Consider the following 24,019-nt stretch of genomic DNA (forward strand, 5'->3'; position numbering starts at 1 on the left):
TCCCCGTCGCACCAAACATGCTCGTCCTTTCAGCCTTTCAGCCGTGGGGTGCGTTATAATGTCACGGTCAGTCCCACTATTCGTTGGTAAAAGAGTAGCCCAAAAGTTGGCAGTGGGTGGTGACGACGAGTTGCCTTCCCTCTAGTCTTACACTGCTAAATTAGGGATGGTAGCGCAGATAGCCCTCATGTACCTTTGCACGAAATCCAAAAACAAACAAACAAACAAAAAATTAGTTTAAAATTATCCATATAGGTTGCCAGTTATAATTTACATCAAAGTATAAAAATAAAGAACGTTATCAATAAAATGTAAAATAATACAAACACTGAATTAAATAAAATAAACAAAATGGGAAGAAAAGCAAAAAACAACAACTCTAGTTTCCATGTGATTACTTTTCTCAGGGCCTGGCATGGCCAAGTGGTTAAGGCACTCGACTCGTAATCTGAGAGTCGCGGGTTTGAATCCCCGACACACCGAACATGCTCTCCCTTTCAGCCGTGTGGGCGTTATAATGTTACGCTCAATCCCACTATTCTTTGGTAAAAGAGTAACCCAAGAGTTGACGGCGGGTGGTGATGACTAACTGCCTTCTCTCTAGTCTTACACTGCCAAATTAGGGACGGCTAGCGCAGATAGCCCTCGTGTAGCTTTGCGCTAAATTCAAAATAAAAAATTTTCTCAGGGTAAGAAAATTAAGCAACATATGTAGTTAAACAGAAGCAGCAATCGAACATATCAAACTTGCCTAGTGGTTAAATTGTCAGTTTGCGGATCTAACAGCTCGACGTTCAAGACATGTCGTATTTAACTGTGGGTAATTTATATAAGCAACAGTAATTATGTTTTTCGGTCCAACGATCCTGACAGGCGCTGCTGCCTAGCTTTCTTCCCTCTGAAGAGTAGTTTAATATAGAATCATACTAGAACAACTACCGTGGCAGGTATTTAGTTTTCAAGAAAAGGTTTTTCACTTTCCCAAACTGGGGTGTTCAGGAATACAATTGTCCCGCTCGTCGATGTGTTATAGAGTTCGAGGGATTTAATGATAAGAATGTCTGTGGTTTTTAGTGTTTACTAATTGGTGGATCCATTGGTTATCTGTCACAAGAGCCGGCAAACGTCCGGCTGGCAAGGTGAAGGTATAAGCTTAATAAATTTTAACAGTTCTTGGCAATAAGTAAGAACGTGATGAAACCAATGTGACACTTCACAAACAGATTTCAAGAAAAGGCAGAAAAATCGCATAACGTACGGCTTTATTTCATTTGTACTTTGTTGACATAAATTACGTAAACAATGGTTTGTCTATCCATCTGGACTCTACTTGGAATAAGTTTTCACTGGATTCAATGTGATATGCACCTAACTGAATTCACAAACGCCAAAATATATATAAACATTTCGTACATGAAACACCGTCCCTCTGGATAGTTTTTTGGAATTTGAAACACTAAAAAAATAATTAATGGAAATATGTTTTACTAATTTTAGGTATAACTGCATAAAACTTAAGTCCAAATCACAGCTAAGGTTACAACAAAATATATTATCATAATTACATTTTTTTATTAGAATTTATTTTTTTAAACTGGTACTTGCATTTAAGCATCAAAAATATCAATTTCTTCTATATCTGGGTCTTTTAAAAATCGAATATGTTTGTTCTAATAAAGAAATTACATCTTCGCAACATTACGCTACTAGATGACGCTAACGTTATTAAATTACCTAATTATTATTAATGTTATTACACTATGTAATTAGTTTGAAATTGTAGATTTTAGATTCAAATTTGCTGACGTCTTCGTAGAAGTCTTGAGATGTTGGATTAGTAGTGACTGGAATTCATTCCTAATTCTTCTTGATAGAAGGTTTGCGAATTACCACTTAGAGTTCTCCCTTCTCTCAGTCTTTTGAACTCGAATCAATTAACTCTTTCGAATATTTTCAAGATGAGCATAAAGAAAGTATTGACTTCTATATTCGGTTTATTGTGTGTGTTGTGAGGAATGTAAAACGCTTACTTGATTTTCTTTTTCGTGTATGGTGTCACTTATTATAATTTATCCCGAACGAGCCTCCACTTTTCCCTGTCGCGCTAAACATGCTCGCCCTCCCAGCCGTGGGGGCGTTATAATGTGCGGTCAATCCCACTATTCGTTGGTAAAAGAGTAGCCCAAGAGTTGGCGGTGGGTGGTGATGACTAGCTGCCTTCCCTCTTGTCTTACACTGCTAAATTAGGGACGGCTAGCACAGATAGCCTTCGTGTAGCTTTGCGCGAAATTAAAAAAACAAACAAACAAACAAAAGAAACCGATCCGGAACTTTCTTGATATCTTATCGAGGGTTCACGACAAGCGAACTGATTCTGAGTTGATATTGTTACAATTCATTTAATGGGGAACTTGCTAGCTGTTCACTCATCACACGAGTTTTTCACCGCTGAAATTATATAATGGCTTCATAAAAATATAAACGTCTGATGTTAATCCACTGAAGTTAAACGGTTTGTAATATTCGAAATCTACAAGCGTTCCTGGTTAAATATCTGTAGTTTTCCGATTAATAAGCGTTAATCACAGTTATACCTTCCAAGGTTTATGCTATCTGCTGAGCCCGCCGAGAGGAATCAGATCCTTGATTTTCGTGTTGTAAATCCGAAGACATACCGCTGTACTAGCGGGGGGGGGAGGGGGGCTTATAAGCGTGAGAGAAGAGTTTCTAGAAATTTCATCCAAAGCAAAATATTGATACTTACGTACTGTATCGGATTTACTGATATACATTTATTTTATTATCTATGTTTGTTTCAATTTAATATGTATTTAGAAATGTATGTAACTTATATTGTTAAAAGTGTATTGCGCAAGTTCCGTCTATTCTCTAAATTTGTAGAAGATTATCGAGCGTTAGAATCAACAATATACTACGTGTGTATGTAATACTAGTGATTGTCAGTATTGTTGCTAGCTGAATTTTCGATCATTTTGCCTAATGAGTATAAAAAATAACCATCGTAATACTCTTGAAGACAGTTTGACATTGTTAGAAGTTTGTTACAATTAGTATACTATGAACACTGAAAGATATAACTGTGATAAATGCTTATTAATCGGAAAAACTACAGATATTTGACCAGGAACATTTATAGATTTGGAACATTATAAACCATTTAAGTTCAGTAAATTAACTTCTGACATTAGTATTTCTACGAGTATATTAGATATTGTTGTTGGTGAATAACTTCAGTGTGCTTCAAGCAAGTTAGCCGTCAAGAGAAGTGTACAGTGTATCGACGCAGAATTAAATAACCTGTCATGGACCTGGGCTGTCGACTAAATATTCAGTTCCAAACCAGACAGAAGACTGAATATCGTTTGTGAATTTGTGTATAAATCATTATCTGTAATAACTCTTTGTAATAACCGTTATTATAAACTGTACTGTTGTTTGTGTATTAAAATATAGTTGAGTTAAGAATGAAAATTGATGGCAAATATCATAAATTTAATACATTTCGACATTTAATTAACTTCTAAATTAAAATTAAAATTTCCGGCTATTTGAAATCGCAATATGTAATGTACATAGCATAATAAATCGGAGACTCGTCCAGGGTAAATTATAATACGTAACATTACATATATACATTATTGATTCTTGCACTCGAGAATCTTCTGTGAATTTAGCGATGCACATTAACAGTATAAGTTACATGCATTTTTAAATATATAAAGTTAATTGAAACAAACATCGGCAATAATATATATATATATATAACTGTAGATCCATCACAACGGTAACTCATATCCTCTTATTTTGACATTACTCAGTTACTCGTATGGACTTATTCTCTGGTATAATGTTACCGAATATTCAGAGTCGGTTACACTTCTAAATCCTAACATTTTTTACCCGCATTTTGTTTGTCCGTTGTGTTGGAATACATTTTCATTGGAAATTTTAGTAAACAGCCTTTACCTATGAGATCGTTAGGTTAGTTTGCAATTTCGCGCAAAGCTACAAGAGGGCTATGGCGTTAACCGTCCCTAATTTTGCAGTGTAAGACTAGAGGGAAGGCAATTAATCACCACAGTTTACCGCCAACTCTTGAGCTTCTCTTTTACTAACGAATAGTTAGTGTAGGGCGAGCATGATTGGTGCGACAGGGATTCGAACCTGCGATCCCCAGATTACGAGTCGAGTGCCTTAACCACCTGGCCATACCGGGCCTAGATAGGATTGTTAGGTGGATTAGTATATACTAATAGTATATACGACTGTTTTGTGTTGTGGTCTTTGAATATTGTTTTGACTTTTTGTTGTTTATATATTATCTGTATGTTTTCACAGTGCTGCCTGACACAGATAAATACGGCTGCGTATTTCTTGTAATTTTCTTGCTGTTTATCTTTCTATTCAAGTGTTTTAGGTTTCTTGTTAATAGGAGCTGTAGTTATTTTATATCTTCTATCTTGTTAGTTTCTTTGGTATTACAAATTTTGTTCAGTTTGGTTTGGTTTGAATTTCGCACAAAGCTACATTAGGGCTTTCTGCGCTGTTCATTTTGGAAATTAGGTAGATTATGACGCCTGTCTTTACACTGTTTGGTGATATGACTCATAGTTTACGTATTTCCCTGTATCTACTGGTTTCCCGTAAAACTCCCGTGTGTGGTATATGAATTTCCTGTTTTGACAACCATCGCGTCAAGGAATGGTAGTTATATATACATATACACTGCTGGCTAAAATCTTTAGGCCAATGAACACAAAGAAAAAATATGCATTTTGCGTTGTTAGACTCAACCACTTATTTGAGTAGAGCTTCGAAAGATGAAAACAAGAAGAGGGAAAAAAAACAACTTTTTAGCATTTAGTTATTTGTGTTCAAGCATTAGCGTTATCAACATTTCCCACCGACATCTTCTGTGTTACGTTGGGTAAAAACATGGCAAAGGCTAAAATGTTGACAGAGTTTAAACGTGACAGATTTGTCGAGCTGCAAAAGCAAGGTCTCTCTCAACGTGCCATCGCTGGTGACATTGCGCGTAGTAAAACTGCCGTTGCAAATTTCTTAAAAGACCCTGAGGGATACGGAACGAGAATTTTAAGTGGTCGCCTCAAGAAAACTTCGCCGGCGTTGAGCAGGAGAATTCGACGAGTTGTCCGGCAAGACACCAGCCGATCGTCGAACCAGATTAAGGCCCTTACGGATGCAGAATGCAGCTCAAGAACAATAAGACATCTACGAGAGAAAGGCTTTAAAAACCTTAAACATCTTCAAAGGCCACGCCTCCTTCCACACCATGAAACAGATAGGCTAAACTTTGCTGAGAAGCACCAAACATGGGACATAGAAAAGTGGACGAATGTTTTGTTCTCTTATGAGAAAAAATTTAACCTGGATGATCCAGATGGCTTCCAACGTGACTGGCATGATAAAGATATCCCACATTTTCTACACGACACAGTGGAGGAGGTTCCATCATGAACTGGAGTACTTTCTCCTTCCATGGAACAATGGAGGTTCAGGTTATACAGGGGCATCAAACAGCAGCTGGCTGCATTGGCATGTTAGAAAGAGCATCCTTATTGACTGAAGGTCCTCACTTGTGTGGAAATGACTGGATCTTTCAGGAAGACAATGCTGCAATCTTCAATGCTTGCAGGACAAAGGACTTTTTCATGGCGAATAACGTGATTCTTTTGGACCATCTAGCGTGTTCGCCCGAACTGAACCCCATTGAAAATGTTTGGGGTGGATGACAAAGGAAGTCTATAGGAATGGACGTCAAAGACGTTTGAATCCCGGTCGCACCAAACATGCTCGCCCTTTCAGTCATGGGGGCGTTATAATGTGACGGTCAATCCCACTATTCGTTGGTAGAAGAGTAGCTTAAAGGTGGTGGTGGGTGGTGATGATTAGCTGCCTTCCCTCTAGTCTTACACTGTTACATTAGGGACGGCTAGCACAGATAGCTCTCGAGTAGCTTTACGCGAAATTCAAAACAAACAAACCCTCTATAATATGTCCTGTTGACATGGGTCTGTTATCCCTCTGAGCTTCGTTTTACAGCCTTATTTATGTGTTGAGGTTTTGTGTATGAATTGCTTTGCTTGTTTAACTTGCTCAGTGCCGTAGACGAGATAACTCGTCCAAGCCGACCGGTAACACAGTGCCACGGACGAGTTAATTCGTTCTCAATAATACCTAACGTCAACCCTAGATGTCAGCACCATGCATGCATTTGACCTACTTACATATTGTTTCACTTTCGATCCAAAATGGCGTCACGAAAAAGGTTACAAAATGAAGAAGCATTAGAGTTGTATTTTGAACTTGGTTCGGAGTTGCCGTAGCAGCTGAAATGCTTGGCAGTCAACAGGTTAAAGACACTTATTGTACTGGTCCCGTTCATCCCATTGAATTTTAATACTTTCACCTGATATTCAATGTTGCTGAATCTTATGTCTCCTACAAGGTAAGTCAATCAATTTGTCATTTTTGTTCCCATCCTTTGGCACACAGGAGGTGTAGTGGAGGTGTTTGATACGTTGCGTTGTGTTATAAGTTTAACAAATTTAGGATTAACTTCACATTAACTGGGATGCCCCGCACAGCCACAAGATTCGTTCAGAACCTTCCGTGTCTAACCTCTTACGTGAATAATCTAGGAATATCATATTATTGTTTTAATTACTTTAAGGACACATCCCTCCCCTTACATTTGGGTAATCAAGTACAAAATACCAGAAAAATGTTTCATACACAAAGAACGAGTTTTCACCTCAGTGGGATATTATATTTCGCGCACTCGTCGTTACTCGTGCGCTCGGCTTATTATCTTCAGAGATGATTATTTTGGTAAATAGTAAGTTGTGAGCTCGAATACAACTTAATGAGGTCGATACGATTCTTCGTGACACGAGATAACACTTTTCTCCTCCATGTCCCCTCCCGTGCTTTGTCTAAAACGAACAATTATTGTTAGTTGTTCACTTGTGTTGTTTCTCTCCCTTGTTCACCATATTCGATTCATTTGTTGGTAAAAGAGTAACCCAAGAGTTGGTGATGATGGCTAGCTGCCTTCCCTTTACGCTGCAAAATTAGGGACGGCTAGCGCAGATAGCTCTCGTTTAGCTTTGCACGAAATTCAAAAACAAATAAACAAACCAAATGTTAAAAGTTTGGTATACCAGAATCCAACGCTGCGTACGCCACCGACTATTTCAACTCCCGTTTATAGGGAAGGCAAAAATCCTTAATTGATATAAATTTGTGCAAGTATGCGACCAATGGGCTTGCTCTTACCCGGAGACAAAGGGCCAAGGTGGTACACATTTGTTTCCGCAGTTAGTGTTTGTAACATTAAAAGACTAGTTAAAGTAGTACCCGCTGTGAAAAGTAAAGTTAGAGAGAGAGTTGTTGACGTCACCACGCATCGCGGGCGTTCTTCTCCTACTATGATTGCACGGGCGTTGACAAAGTTTCAACTCTGTTGGCAAATTTGCCAATCAGAGTAGAACTTCTCTAATTTTAAAATGACTATAGGTAGTAAAGACAAACACGGTTGAAAGTGAGGCTGAGGTACTAGCATTTATTCTTCAGTTTACATTTTTCTAGGTACGCACATGTTTACCTTATTATTTATTAATTTAAATGGTTTGTTTAATTTAACTCACGATTTCTAAGTGTTAATTCTACTGTTTGTATTTTCACATTAAGCTTGGTGTTGTCTGATATTACTATATTATTTTGTTAATATTAGTAATATCACTAATGTTAGGTTTGTGTGTTTAAAATTAAGTACAAAGTTACCCACTGGGCTATCTGTGCTCTGCCCACCACGAGTATCGAAACCTGTTTTTTTTCGGTGGGAGTCTGCAGACATATCGCTGTGCCACTGGGAAGCCTAATATTAGGTGTAATTCTTTCTTAAAATTAAATATATATCGTATGATTGTTTGTTTTGGAATTTCGTGCAAAGCTACACGAGGGCCATCTGCGCTAGCTGTCCCTAATTTAGCAGCGTAGACTAGAAAGAAGGCAGTTAGTCATCACCACCCACTGTCAACTCTTGGGTTACTCTTTTACCAAAGAATAATGGGATTGACCGTAACATTATAACGCCCACACGGCTGAAAGAGCGAGCATGTTTGGTGCGACAAGAATTCGAACCCGCGTCCCTCGGATTACGAGTCGAGTACCTTAACCACCTGGCCATGCCGGGCCTTATCGTCTGATATACCACGTTATCAGACTTCACTGAAATCATTGTATTTCGAAAAACTTTTGATGACTTATGTAAATAAAATGTTTTTTACTTCCTGAACCGTCTTTGTTTTCATACGTCAGGTATCGTTTTCCCCTCACTCACCTGTTGCTATGACAGCAACTTTAATGCACTGATTTGCTTCAGTGATGTGTGAAATATATTTTTCTTTCATTCAGCACGTGAAGGATCACTCAATCATTTTTGATGACTTAGCTATTTTCAAAGAACTTGCATTGTACATTTTGATGTATTACAAAGAATTCTAATGAAGCGTTTTGGGTTTTATATTTTATTTTTAATACTTACTGTTGCAATCTAACCTTGACCCAAATGCACATATTGTTTGCAAGTTCAGAAACAATTTACTCGAAGAAATATTCTAAGTAATTTACGGAAGAGTAAAACTCGTTACAATTGCAGTCATTACACTTTTTCTGCTGGAATAATTGTCTTTTTTCAACTTTCGTAGACAGGATTACCTTATAAGGTGGTAGAGGGGTTTACATTTCAAGGCTTTACTGGACTGCTGACTGTTTTGATTCTGAATTATTCTTTCCCTTCTTCCGGTAAACTGTAAGTTATCTTTTGTGGTTGTAGTTGTGTGTAAGATGAGCAGTTGTTGCGCACGAAAGCGAAATTTAGTCTCTTAATTGGTATATATTTTTTTCTCCTTCAGGTTAATAGTAGTTTAAGTGTATCCATAGAATTGGAAGATTTTTTTGTTTTAAGGATCGATCAATGAATTTGATTTCTTTAGTAGGTTGGTGTGTGTTTTAATTTTATAGATATGAACTTTCAAGGGTCCGGCATGGTCAGGTGGTTAAGGCGTTAGACTCGTAATCTGAGGGTCGCGGGTTCGATTCCCCGTCACACCAAACATGTTTGCCCTTTCAACCGTGGGGGCGTTATAATGTGACAGTCATTCGTTGGTAAAAAAGTAGCTCAAGAGTTGGCGGTGGGTGGTGATGACTAGCTGCCTTCCCTCTAGTCTTACACTGCTAAATTAAGGACGACTAGCGCAGATAGCCCTCGAGTAGCTTCGAGCGAAATTCCAAAACAAACAAACAAATAATGAACTTTGAATAGCTACGCGCATCTTAACAGAGCCTGTATGCCTGTTGTGTTATCCATCTTCTTAAATAGATAGTTAATGTTGTATCTGACGTTTATTTACATGGTGATATTTAACATTATCTTGAATCATGGCTCTATTAACTTTTTGAGTTATCCTCGGCATCGTGGGATGTTAATAGGTAAGTGAACCATAAGTTCATGAGGAATTACATTATGTTACTACTTTTATTTAATTTACAGTTACGCTGTTCTAAATCCTTTTGCCCCTCCCGGGACTCGACACTGGGTGTAAGGGTTTATAACGCTAAAATCGGGTTTCGATACAAGCGGTAGGCAGAGCATAGTTAGCCCATTACGTAGCTTTGCGCTCGACAGTGAATAAAATCTAATTTCCTTAGAAAGTTACGATTGAGAGAATGAAAGAATGTGATCATTAGATATCAATTGTTACCATGGTTAGTAATCTAAGTATTAATTATCAATTATTAACTTATTTTAGATTTATCGAGAACTGGGATCGAAATTCGATTACCACAAATTCGAGAAAAGTCCTTTTCATGTTTTTTCCAGAAAATAACATAGGTTAGCAGTCAAAACGCACGATAAAACAAATTGGCAGCCATGGTAGTTACGAGAAAATTGGTTATTGATTGGTAATTAGACCAAGTTGGTCATATAGACAACTACCCATAACAGTGATTGATATTTGGCCGCTTGAACCTTACCTTGAGTATTCAATTGAGAATTGATAAAATTACTGGCTATTAGCATTTCTAGTTTTTTGTCCATCCCCCCCCCCCCAAATGTGGTATGTCTGCGGAAATACACCGCTAGAAACTGGGTTTTGATACTCATGGTTGGCGAAGCACAGGTAACCCACTGTGTAGCTTTGTGCTTCATTCCAAACAAACAAACAAACCAGTATTTATTTTTGTTTTTTGGAGGGGGAGGGCATACTGCGAGAATGGAAGAAGATGCAGAAGAAAAATAATATTTTCATGTTTATAGGGGCTACGATGCAGATAATTCAACAATTTTAAAAGACTGAATCGTGATATCTCAAATTGATGGTCCGAATTTATGGTATATTAAAATGCTTGAGCAAAAAAAGTTGAAAAGAGATTGAAATATAGGAATTAATAGTCAATAAAAAATGACAAACAAATTAAAAGCATTTTGCCTTTTTTTCTAATTAATCAACATTATGCCAAGGCATTTCCATGGAATCCAAAATTGGTATTTATACGTATAAGGTGTTCGAAAAATTTGAAACCATAGGTAATTTGCAGCTTTTCTTATTATCAGATACATGACTCATTATGATGCCATCAAAGCATGAGAAGGTCGAGTTAATCCTGTATTCAATCCCAATTTGTTTCGAATGAGGGATCGTGCGCGAAATTCTTAATGAACGGTGACACCAGTATCGAAGCTGTCACCTATTTGAGCAGTACTTTAATTTCACTTGTTTTCCTGATATTTATTTTTACCAATTCCAATAAAATTGGTGAAACACGTGAAAACCGGAATTTAGCATGATTCAGACGGAATGTAAATACAGTGAAGTTAAAACTATTAGCTGAAAAACCGATTTGATCAACAGGTAAACAAAATATGAGCAACAATACAATATACAATGTCAAACTGTTGTTATTACTAAATGAAAACAAACACAGTTTCAATATGTTGGTAAGAACCTTATTCTAAATGATGAAATAAATGATATAATTGTAGCTATTGAATGAAAATAACGATAATGATTAACTTGTTATTTAAGTATGTTTATTTGACACTGCCACTTACATTTTATAGGCCTAGCAATACGATAGTTTCCTCAGAGTGTCAATTATTGGCTGGTTGAAGCGTTTTATCCGTTTCTCACAGTGTTCGTCACACGGGATGCGGTGTAACCAGCTGAACACATTTGGAACAGTACCTGGTTTCTTGTCTTCTTTGGGGTGGAGCTTCAAATAACAAAATAAATTATATATATTTAATTTTGCAATATTTACTGACAATCACTTTCCAGGCCTACCATAGATTTTAACATATGAGGAAGTATGATTTAAATATTAGTCTATTATGTGTCATATAACATTATTTTTAAACTTAGTCATAGGCCTATAAAAATAATTTTGTTGAATAAACTTCTATAAATGGAACGTGGTGGGAGGGTGTATTTTAAAATAACATTATAAAACTTGACTCAATATAAAAAGGTTATAATTTTAGACAAATTTTAAATGAAAAGCAAAATTATTTAAAAACTTTATTAAACATGTGCCTATGGTAGTTTCAGATACATAGATGTCAAGCACGAAGCGGTTTTAACATACAACTTCTTTCTTCGGTTTTTACTAGGCTTGTTTGAATGCATGAAGCCACTTTCTAGACATTTCCAGACTTAAAGGCAACGAATGATCTCCTTTCTTATAGCATCCACACACGCAACAAGTTGTTTGACGTATTTTGAGTTGAGTTATAATATTTATGAAACAAACAGAAAGCTTGATAATATGACTATAGATTACCACCACATCGCTACTAGCGTTCTCTATTGGAAAAATTAGCTCAGCTTCTCATTAGAAGGATAACATGTGGAATATATTCTTTAAAATTCGTTGAAGTACCTATGCATCTAGTACAACTATTTCATATTATCTAACGTGAAATTGCGCACAGCAAGAAGAAATAAATTTGAACATGTGAAAATAAAACTATATTTGCGTGATACATTTAAATTGTAGTAATTAAATTTATAAAACAACTATATATATTAAAGTGAATTTTTAGAGTTGCAAGTTAGTTGTTTTCCTGCACTCTTACGACTCTTTTTTTTACAATTAGAACAATAACCAATCAACTTTAGGAGACTGTTTCATTTTTAATAATTTAAAGGAAAAAAAACATCCAAAAGGACACATTTCGTTGTCACACCTAATCATTTCTCCATATTCTCGATTATGGCTAAAATATCGTAAGTTAGATTTTGTACTTTTTATTAAAATAAAGAAAAGGCTTAGATAGTACTGACTGAAAACACAATGCTAAAATTCAGCTTTCGACAACCGTTTTGGGCAGAGCACAGATAGCCCATTGTGTAGCTATGCGCTTAACAAATAGATACTGTTAAACACCACAACGTCGATATTAACTTCATTTTTATTTATACTTGTTAGCAAGGTTTGACGTGATTGAGGAGTTTTAAAGAAAAATTTCTAACCAGTTGTGGCTTAAATGCATTCATCATATTTAATGTTTTACACCTACTCGTATGGCCGATGGAATTGGTTTCTATCAGTTTTGTGACGTCAGTGGAAACATTGGTTAATAAATATTATCCTAATAAGACACAAGGAGAACATAGTGTTGGTGTGACATTTGAAACTGAGTTCGAAGTTAAAGCTATTATAAGTAAAAGTATTTTTGAATTAAAACAATAACGCAAAAGAAATTACCTTCACTAAATAAAATAAACAGCAGTAACATTACCTAAAATATCTTGCTTAACATGCATAATATCCAACAAGAATACGATAGGAATGACTGTCTCGTCAGTATCTTACGCATGCGCATACTGCCACAGAATCGTTTACGAAAGGGATGGTGAGTATTTTCGTAAAAACTGAAATCCTTGCTTATTGCTAGTTCTCATGTCAAAAACATGTTTCATTACATTAGAGTGAAGAATAAAGCATTTATACGGTTTACCATATACGTATTTTCTTTACAATAATAAATGTTTTTCACTAGTGGTGAATCACCAAAGCCCATAAAATCGATGTGTATTGACTGTGTTCCTTCCTATTACACCCTAGTGTTCTTAGTATCATCAGAACGACGGAAAAGTCTGATAATTGTTTCGATTGATATTTCTGTGGAACTGTAAATTTTTTAATATATTGTCCAATCACAGCGGTCATATTTTAACTCACTGTCTCTCTTATTCAGAAAATAGGCATGCGAACGTGCGAATGTGCACGATACTTCTGTTCGCTGGAGTACAGTTTCATAAGAATTTACCTTGAAACGCGGTAAGATTTGTTTATAAATTCTTGCGCAGTTAGCCCACGGAGCTAAAGTAGATGTGTGGCTAAGTAGAAAGAAGTCATATGGATCTAAAATTAGGAAGAGAAAAGTTGAGGGATATTTCAACAATTTTGTTTGACCTCGACAATACTCTAATTGACACAAGGGGTATTGCCTTGCGTGCTTGCAAAGAGGTAAATAATATTCCTGCAAGATATGTAAAACGTTTAGACGTTGTAAATACTGTATCTATTACTAATATTAAAAATAACTTATTTTTTAAATGAACGTCAAAATTATTTTGATACGTGTTGTATCTTGCTTCAATTTATAATTTACTTTGTACAGTTTAGTGTTTGATATGGTTTAACAAAAAAAGAACAGTTTTATAATGTTATCTTTAAAAAAAAGTGTCTTGCGTTGAAAACAGTTGCTGAAATTTCTAACCGAGGATTTACGTTACTGTTTATTTAAAATGTTCAATTTCAAAAGCAGATCCGAAACCTAGTTATTGTAACTTAATAGTACAAGTTTCACTGAATTTGCATCAGATTATTGAAGGGTTACCTTATATCTCAGAACAGCTAGTATGGGTATTAACACTTTTATCGATAAGCAGGGAACAACGTTTTGACCTTCTTAGGTCATCTTCAGGTTAACAAACTTTATCTTTGCTTATCGATAGAAGTGTTAATACCCATACCAGCCGTTCTGAGATACATTTTTATTTCAAGTTGGTTTCTCGTCATCAAGAAAGGTTACTTTGTTATCCGGTTTATACTCGATCCTAGGATATCTTTTTATTTCTTTCCTCTTACCTATGACATTTTTTTTAAATATTGCACTTTAGTGTAAAACCTTAAAACATTATATTTACTGCTAACAAAAGGTCATTGCTTTGATGGTTTGACTTTGATTAACTTATCTCCTGAAAATGGATCTGTTCCAAAATCTTTTTCTTCAATCATGCTACTAGTACTGATCTCAAGTGTGTTGTCATTATATTAAATATGTGGTACAAAGTTTGGTAATTCAAATGCTTTTATTTGCCAAATATTTCTGTAACTTCCCAGCTGCTTCAAGTCAACATGTAGTTAATATTATTAATACAGGCACCAATACCTAAGATTTTAATGTAATCAGGAAACTTTCATTATTCCCTTACCAATATTAATAATTAATATAAATATTAAAAAAAAGGTTCAAGGACTGACCCCTGAGGCATTTCACTGATAATAAGGGTTCAGTCTTATTGTATTCCATTAAAAAATAACCTTTTACTTTCTATCATCTAATTACCCTACAATTTGATTAAAATTAACTATATTGTTTTTTATTAACTTTTATTTTCTTACTTTTTATTGAGTATGTCACTTTATCAAAAGTTAAGTACACAAAGTTCTTGCCTCCCCCATTGTTCAGATAAGAAGTAACTTCCTTGAGAACAGATAACAGATTAGTAAGGCAAGATTTCCTTTTGGTGTATCTACATTGGTTTTCTCTTATGATATTGTATCTCAGTAAAGGTGCAAATACCTTAAGCTTCTAACCCTTAGACATCTGCCTACTGTATATTGATCTCCTTTGAACCATTTCCAACAATTCAATGTCCTTAAAGTGGGGAGTCCAATACTCCACATGGGGCCAACCCAGAGTTTATTTAAATAAGAGTTCTATAATGTTTTCTTTAACTTCTCTTTAATATTCCTGCAGATACAACTCAAAATCCTACTTACCTTCCCACTAGTAACAACATACTGCTTGGAAGACATAAGATACTGATTGACAAACCACCCAAAACCCTTTTATAACAATATGAAGTTGATATTTATGAAGGTTGCAATATAGCTTATATTAAGGTACAATATTAATTATTTTGCATAATTGAATGCTGTCAATTTTGTTTAACTTATCATATGATCCAATAACAGCATCTTACTCACAGCTAACTGCACCCAAAACTTTAATATCATCAACAAAATTGACCAGTTTGTTGAACATTCTGCTATTAATATCATTAACATTTGTCAAAAAAAGTGCAGATCCCAGCATAGAGACTTGAGGTACAAAACTTATAACTTCAATCTAACTATAATATATAATTTATAACTCCAATATATTAGAGCCCTTTGCTTCCTCTCTTCTAGCCAACCCTTAACCTTTTGAGCTTACTTAGCTCCTAACCCATCTACAGAGGAAAGTTTCTTTGCTATTCTTTATTTAGTACTTTATCAAAAGCATCCTGAAAAAATAAGATGTACTCTATCTACATTTTACCCTTATCTATATAAGCAATAAAATCTCTAAAGAAAGTCAAAACATTTGTAAGAAGATTTTTTTTTCTCATATGGATCGTCATGGAAAACCTTGTTTGGCCATGGTTCTTTATCTTTCTTCTTATTCTTTCTTTTTACTTGTTGGTAAGGTATTAATGCATACATAATTCAGATCAATTCCAATACTTTCAAAATAATTCTCAGTGTCAGGAATATTACTTGCATCTTTTCTTGTAAAAACATCAGTTTGATTTAATTTCATGTGGCTTTGATTTGTTGTTTAATCCAATGTACAAGTTTTATTCAGTATTCTTTAAAGTTAACATTAGAAACAAACAGCCTGGTAACTCCAAAATGTTTTTATTTAATTAGGCACTCAATGTTTTGCTTTACAGGTTCATCAGGAGTGTTCACTTAATCATAAGCCAGAAATGATGGTACGGTCTGCACTATAGACTTTATTCTTTAAATATGTTATTAAATTTATGCATAATTACCAAACTTGGCTCATTTTCTAACTGATAGTATTGAAACAAAACAAAAACACCAAAACATCAGTTTCATGGTCTAACTAGATTCTGCATTCATGTTCCAACATTTCTGTTTTGTGAAGGTTTTAACACTCCTTCACAGGAGTCATCTAATTGTGACTGGAGACACTGAGACCACTAATGTTACCATCATAAACCATGTGGCTGGTTCGTTTCTGATCTTGGATTCAGAATTCAAGAAATCCTGCTTATGTTACCTTAGTTGAACCTTTAAACCTGCCCTATGTTTTATTTCTTCAATTTTTGTTTCAACACCTAGTTTTGCTTCTCATTCTTTTTTCCTCCTAATATGGATCAGGTAACCTCCACTTTAATCCTTCACTGGATGGATTTCACAGTTATGAGTCTTCCAGTAATTTATTGCTGAATCTTGGGTTCCCTTACTGTATGAGCCTCTTTCACCTTGTGGTGTTTTAACTACATCTTCTAGACTTGGACCTTTTTCATAGTGATTTATCCATTCTCTGGTGTTTTCAGCTGGTTTGCTGTGTTTCCACCTCCCTTAAATTCTACTCCTTATTTTGATTCTTTCAGTATCAAATTCCAGTCTTTACAGGCCATTGATGTCCCCTATTTGAGAACTTTCAGATGGAGATGTGGATGATCTGACATGTTAGCATCCTATTACTTGCATTACAATGAGGTTTTATCTAACTTGACTTTCATCTCTTCAGTTGTGATTGTTCAATCTTCACAGTGACTCTGATCAAGTTATTTTTCTCCTCATTTTTTAGGTCTCAGTCATCTTTTTTCAGCTTTTATCTGTATTATAGAGATGATTGAACCCAGTGAATAGCCACTGTTGCTTCACAGGGAATACTTACCCAAAATCAACACTGAGCTAGCAAGTATGGATAGCATAAAGCCAATCAACTCCTGCTCAGTGCAAATAGTTAAAATGTAATTTTCCACAAGATTGTTTTGGTGGTGCCTAAGTATATATGCATTTCTTTTTCTTTGTGTTTATATTCCAGGCCATTCTGCACTTGACAAAGAAAAAAAAATGGCAGCACCAGATTTCCTGCCCTTACACCTGGTTTGAACCCACTGCCTTTAGTTGTGGTAACCCAATGTACTGTCTCTCAGTGTGGGACCTAATTTTAAATGGTTGTGCCTGATGACTGGTCTCTGTACCCCTGTGGTGTTCTTGCATGTAAAAATTTTCTTCATTTTTACTCGTGGAATTAAGAAAATCCCTCATTTCAGTATTAGTGGTTTTGGATTTGCCTTAGACACAGTTCTGGGGTGCTACTCTCTGCACCTGATCTTTTTTTTATGGTGAGTATATCTCATATTTCATTAATGCTGAATGCTCTGACTTGTAGTCCTAGCCATACAATGCACTTGTGCTTGGCTTTCTGGCTATGAAATAGTGGATGGTTGAGCAATCTACCATTCCATCATCTTAATGACACCTCAGTACTATGTAAAAGATTATGTCAAATTATTTTGCTCTAGTACCTCTAAGTGAAAAGTATTCTGTGCTTGATATGAAAGCAGTCTCCTAGGATAACCATAGCCTGGCATGACACACTTTTTTGGGCTTTACTTTTCTGGTGGCATGTTACAAAAGGATCTCATCTTTGTCAGTCCCGTGCATTGCTCCCCTTCCCCTCCCCAACCATTTTTATGTGGAATTCTAACTGTTTGTGATGTAGGAAGGTGAAAAGAAGTTCTCTTACCTGAAAATGCATCTTTGATGGATACTCACATTTCCTTCCTACTTACAATGCATTTAATTTGCCTGATGAAGAAGAAGTCTGTTTTCAAATCTAATGCTCATAGGAATAACTCTGTTGAGGATGTGCTCTGTTGGTAGAGAAATAATCTAATGACGATGATGACAATGATGTTATAGATTGGTGCAGTACACACAAACACTTTTAGGGGTGAGCTTTATTTAAGTTTTGTGACACATGCAGGTAATTACTCTTTGTAGTGCAGAGAGATGATCATCTATCTGAAAACATTCATGTATGGAAAAATGCTAACTTTTCTAAGCCCAGTTTTACAAACAACACAAGTGAACTTGAAATGTCTAATTTGTTAATATAAACCCAATGCTAGAAATTAGGTAAAAGAACCAGAAAAAAATGTAGGTTTGTAAGTCCACAAGTTATTACAAAATCCAAATAGTAATACAACATTTTCAAACTCTTGATTACTTATGACTTGCAACACTTACATGTATTAACTCTAACAGAATTTTTAAGAAGTATTTAATTTGAAAATTTTAAAGCATCTAGCAGAAGCAGTCTGCAGTTCACTTTATTTGCTACCAAACCACAAGATTATAATTTTAAGTGGGATTATTATTATCTACTGACCAAACATATGACAAACTTATTTACATATTACAAACAACTCATTTTACATGACTTTGGTTATTGCGACATAGATGTCAGATCAACCCAGATTCATTCAGTTTGTCTCACTATGAGAATAATAGAATAGCATTACAATCAATTCTAATGTAGTCTGAACTGGCATAATGCTAAAATAAATTCAAAATGAAGTTTAAGTAAATGGCAAAGGAAAAGGTACATGAAATGTAAATATAATAACACTTTTATAAATTCCATTAGAATTTAGTTTTGTAAATTAACTTTTTGTGAGGAAACTTACTGGAAGCCTTTTTAATAGTGTGGATAGAATGTAAAAGCATGGGAAAAGACTTGTTGCTCCCTCAAAACTAAAATGAAGGTCTAATATAGCATCTTCTCCAGAGGATTTTTACTGTTCTAAGTTAGCAGTCTCTCAACTCATTGAATTTCTCAAACTATTGTGTGACCTAATGTTTAATTTTTAGAATTAAGGAGAACTAGATCCCTGTTAATGGGTAAGGTGTTTTTGGAAATTTAACCAGTCTATACTTGGAATTTACTGAATGGAATGGAACTAAAGAGAGGTAATGTATTTGACTCTTTCAATTCAAATATCAATTTGCAATGCATCTGTAGCAGTATGAAAATTGTAGTGTTTTCACTTTTAGATGTAATAAATAATAATTTCAAAATAGGTTTTTGATCTTAGGCATGGGGTGATTTGACACATTAATATGTCATTAAAAAGCTAAATTTTATTTTTTTTAGGTGAGTAGATATCTATGTGAGAATGGAATGCGGGACATTGCAGCTGAAATGTCTTCAAAGAAGTTTTTTGAACATCTTTGTAAAATGCCTGAAGATCCAGGGCCTACACAGATGGATGTCGATCAGTGGAGAACATTACTGTGGGTACAAGCATTAGGTCCAAAGTACCAGTTTTTTGCACGAGAGGCATATGATATTTTTAAAACTAAAACAATGAGCAATTTTAAACTCTCTAGGGATGTGGAAAATATGTTACTTGACCTAAGGAAGCACTACAAGTTAGGACTAATTACAAATGGATCATCTAAAGCACAATGGGCAAAAGTTGAAAGTATAGATGGTAAGCAATACTTTGATGTCATTCTTGTTGGAGGTGATTACAACCAAGGAAAGCCTCATGCTACCATATTTGAGAAAGCATTTCAAGCATTAGATGTCTCACCTAAAGACTGCATTATGGTAGGGGATAATCTTTGGTCGGATATCTTTGGAGGGATTCAAGCTGGAGTGATGGCAACAGTATGGATTGTGCGTAATGAGGATGGATACAAGGAGCTAGATTATCAGCCAGATTACAAACTCAGGAATATCTGTGAACTTTTAGACTTGCTTCCAGCTCAAGGAAGTTTCTCTGGGCTCCGTACAAAGAGATCATTTGAATTCTATTCACCAGTATACAGTAGTTAAAGCTAATTTTTGTACCACTGACATAGAAATTTCTTACTAAACAATCATAATATTTTCAAACTGAATTCCTTTGTAGCATGATACAGTTTGATTGACTTTTCAAATAGTGGTCTGCATATAGAATACTAAAACACTTTTCTTTTTTTTTTTAAAAATATAATTTTTACAACTTTTGATGTGAAGGTGCTGAATTGTATTTAAATAAGAAAACTTATTCAGTATTACTGACAGTGCAACAAAATGTAACACTGTTTTTATTATTATTATTTCAATTTGTAGAGTTTTAGTTAGTAGTCTTTGTGCAAACTAATTTAGTACTTTTGTTTATAATATTTGTATAAACTTCTTGCATCTGAAACCTATTAATCAGTCTGTATACAGCTTAAGTATACTTTGAGTAGAAAGTGAAGAAATAATAATCTTTGGTTGAAATTATTACCCCAGTGTTTTAAATTGTTTTTATGTGTCAGAGTACTATGCAAGATGTTTATTAGTAACTTGTATTTGCATTTACAAATTATTTTTAAATGTACTACTCACAATATGTACTTTTCTGTGCACTGGTAGTCTTATTCAGAATATTACAGATGAGTCCTATTTTTAGATAATTCTAAGAAGATTATCTGAGAGAGAAATAATGCAATTTTAAGTTCAATGTGTATTGTGTGTATAACATTTTTTATTAACTTTGTTACTGTTTTATTTCATAAACTTGGAAAACACTTTTTTATGATGTTAAAGGCTCTATTTATAAAAGATTTCTTTTTGAAATCAGATTACGAGATGATCTTGGATGCAGCTCAGATACTGCAAGGAACTTGTTGAGTTATTTATATAGTTGGGCAAATAAGAAATCAGAGTTGAAGATATGTTTTACAATTTATTGACACTGCCATTTCTTTGGCCCACTTAGGTTTGAATATCATTATATATATATATATATAAACAGAAAACTGGTTAGTTTTTCCTATATGTATGTATACTTCAGATGAAACACGTGGTAAGAAGTTCCTAAAAGTTGAATCTTTTTTTATGTTGTGATAGTATTTTTACTCATATTTTAGTAATTTTAAAAATGTTAAGAAGCATTAATCTGTGTTATTAGCAGTTATTACATTTTTCTTTATATGATAATCTTACCACATTTTCATTAATTACACAATTTCTGTTTTCTCAAATAAGTTAACCTCCTTAAAAAAAATAAAATTTATGAAGGCATGCAGGTAGCTAAAATAAGTAGGATAAGCAAGCATTTTATATATCAAAAGCAGTTTCTTATTTATGATGTACAAAGCCAAATCTTTATGATCACTATGTTGGTGTGCAAGTCTTAACAAATATTTACACATACTTTATTTCTACTGTATCTTGCACAAAACACAAGCTATAAAGTTTATCCCAGGGTGAAATGTTGTTTGAGAGATTAATAGATTTTGTTTGTTTTTTCTGAAGGTATGGTGTATCTGTGGTGTAAGGTTAAACTGCTTATGTATAACTTGCCCCCTTATTATTGGTGTTAATACAAAAAAACAGATAAGGTTATAATTACTGTTCAGTATTGTCTTTGCAAGGATGTGTCCCTTAATATAATTAGAGATTGACATGGATCATCAGACTAGTATATTTATTAATACATTTTATATTTAACAATGTATCAAAGTTTATAACTTGCTTTGTATAGATCCTAGTACTGTTTTACAAAGTTTAATGTACAAAAAATTGGATATACTAGATAACTAGTACTGTAGCATTTGCCCATGACTGTTTTATTGTTACTATAAATGTTAGAAATTACAATGTGGGTATTTTTCAAAACAATTATATACTGCCATAAATATTTGAAAATGAGCACATGTTATATTAAGTTTTAGTGAATGGTTTAGTGGCCAACAGTATCTGAAAACCTAGTATTTTCAGTAATGTTGTCAATGAAAAACCTGGTGTAATAATTAATTCTTAGCATTTATAACATTAATCATTCATGAAAACCCAGTATTATGAGTGTCTTCATATTATTAATATACACAAACACATCATGAAAGCATTGTTTATTTCTAATATATAAAAGGTGACTTATTTTTTATGTTCAAATTTTTCAGAGTTGCATATTGTGAATGGACCTGTAACTTTTCTGTTGCATGTAATTTATAATTAATTTTGAGAGCTTTTATGCCCATTTTCAACCTTATAATCACAACTACATAGCCTTGACATATGAAAGTGACCTGATAATCCATCATAGTACTTTATATATAGTTATACTATGCATGTAATTATTGTGGCAGTTTGAATCCACTCTATATTACACATCTTACTTATATTTTGGATAATCATTATATAGTATGTGCTGTTTTGGTGATGTTTTAATTTGCTGTACAGGTATATTAGAAAATTGAATAATTGTCTTCAATATTTTAGATTTGGACAGTCTCTGTATTTACACATTTTAAATGCTTTGAAAGGGGGGAAGGTTTATGCTTGCTGGAAAAACATTATTCCTTTCACCAAACTAAATTTCTCACTTTTGTTCTGTGTATCTAAGTCTATCACATGGTGTAGATCAAGGTTTCTGTATGTACTATACTTATATGACTAAATTAAATACAATCTTTATATTTGATAAGCTGTTGAAAGTTCACTTTCATATCTGTTGCAAAACTGTTCTTAAAATTGACTCTTGTGTATAAATATTATTACAGCTTTTTTATCATACAAGTTTTTATTATGATAACATACTTTATTGTAGTAATTTTAATATAAAAGCATTGTTTTTAAATCATATACTTTTATTATTGAAATAAATGACTGTGAAAAAAGTAAAGTGAAAAGTAAATTATTAAACCTGCTCAACTTTGTAGGACATTAAATCTTTTTTTATGCGAGTTGAACTTGGTAAGTTTTTTTCAAATCAACAAGTTGGAATACCAAGCCATTTTCAAGTTCAGATTTTTGGTTTACTAAGCACATAGATGAAGTCAGGAAGGACACAACTTTTTAATTAGTTTTCATTGATGATTAGTTAGGGAACCTATTTTGGTATCATCTAATAAAGAAATGGTCAATAGGATTGAGACTGAAAAACACCTGGATGCTTGTAATCATAACTCAATTACATTTGATCTTTTGTTGCATACATAGATAAGGAATAATATTATTTTGGTTCCCTTTTTGTTCCCATTTTTTTGTCTTCTTTAAAGCAAATTCTGAAGGAATGAGACAATAATTCTGTTGGATTGGCAATGTAATTAATTGGAGATACTGACCAAATGTGAACAAATTTTAAATATAATTCATAAATATTCATGATAGTTATGTCCTTTATAGAAAAAAAAAGAAGCTGCTGCAAGCAAAAAACAAAACCAAAACTACTTTGGTTCATAAAAGGTGTGAAGGATGGAATTAAAGAAATGCATTGTAAATTTAAGTAGTTTTAATTTGACTGCAATGATGGGAGACTTGGAGGATTATAGAAGATCAAGAGAGTTGACCAGTGGTTAATTAGGAAATAATAAAACTATGAAAAAAGTAGGCTTACAATGAAAATATTAATAGTAAAGAGGTTTTACATATATCCGTGATAAACAATGTTATGATGGGAGTAGGGCCTTTGAGGAATAAAGAAGGAAGGTTATTATCTGATGATTATGATGTGCTGAGTTATTATCTTCAATTTACAATAAAGAGGATTTAAGCAACATTCAGCAGCTTGACAAATTGCAAGGATGAACAAGATGATTACATAAATTCTGAACTTGTTAAAAACACTGGGAAGTTTTTGTAATGGTGAATATCTTGAGGCAGATAATATTTATTCAGGGGTTTTGAAGGAGGTTAAGAATTGGATATGTGAGCCACTTGCTACCACTTTTTTGTAAGTGTTTGAATAATTGGCAGGTACCAGGAGATTGGAAGTTGGCTAATGTTAACTCTACTACTTAATAGGTGATAAATTGTCTCGCTGATTATAAATTTAAAAGTCTTAAATCAGTTGTGGAAAAATTTTCAAAGCCTGATAAAAGATGCTAT

The 24,019-nt window shown here is 34.1% G+C and overlaps 2 protein-coding genes across 5 annotated transcripts in view; one reads left to right on the forward strand and one right to left on the reverse strand.

Annotated features, from left to right (window-relative positions):
* Ccdc85 (coiled-coil domain-containing protein 85) overlaps positions 1–11,322 on the reverse strand; it is a 72,365-nt gene extending 61,043 nt beyond the window's left edge. Inside the window, exon 1 of the mRNA XM_076465472.1 lies at positions 11,162–11,322. The gene's annotated coding sequence lies outside the window, so the exon portion shown is untranslated. The remainder of the gene's footprint in view (positions 1–11,161) is intronic.
* LOC143231013 (N-acylneuraminate-9-phosphatase) lies at positions 6,359–22,613 on the forward strand. Of its 4 annotated transcripts, none has more exons than XM_076465477.1 (2): positions 6,359–6,490; positions 19,307–22,613. In XM_076465477.1, exon 2 carries the CDS (start codon positions 19,334–19,336, stop codon positions 19,991–19,993), a length of 660 nt encoding a protein of 219 aa, XP_076321592.1. In that variant the 5' UTR covers positions 6,359–6,490; positions 19,307–19,333; the 3' UTR covers positions 19,994–22,613. The 4 variants fall into 4 exon arrangements, with proteins under 4 accessions (XP_076321592.1, XP_076321591.1, XP_076321593.1 ...); XM_076465476.1 differs by lacking the exon at positions 6,359–6,490 and adding an exon at positions 12,840–12,964; XM_076465478.1 differs by lacking the exon at positions 6,359–6,490 and adding an exon at positions 13,176–13,392.
* Positions 22,614–24,019: the final 1,406 nt, after the last annotated feature.

The sequence above is a fragment of the Tachypleus tridentatus genome, chromosome 10 (assembly GCF_004210375.1).
Source record: "Tachypleus tridentatus isolate NWPU-2018 chromosome 10, ASM421037v1, whole genome shotgun sequence".
Taxonomy (NCBI): domain Eukaryota; kingdom Metazoa; phylum Arthropoda; class Merostomata; order Xiphosura; family Limulidae; genus Tachypleus; species Tachypleus tridentatus.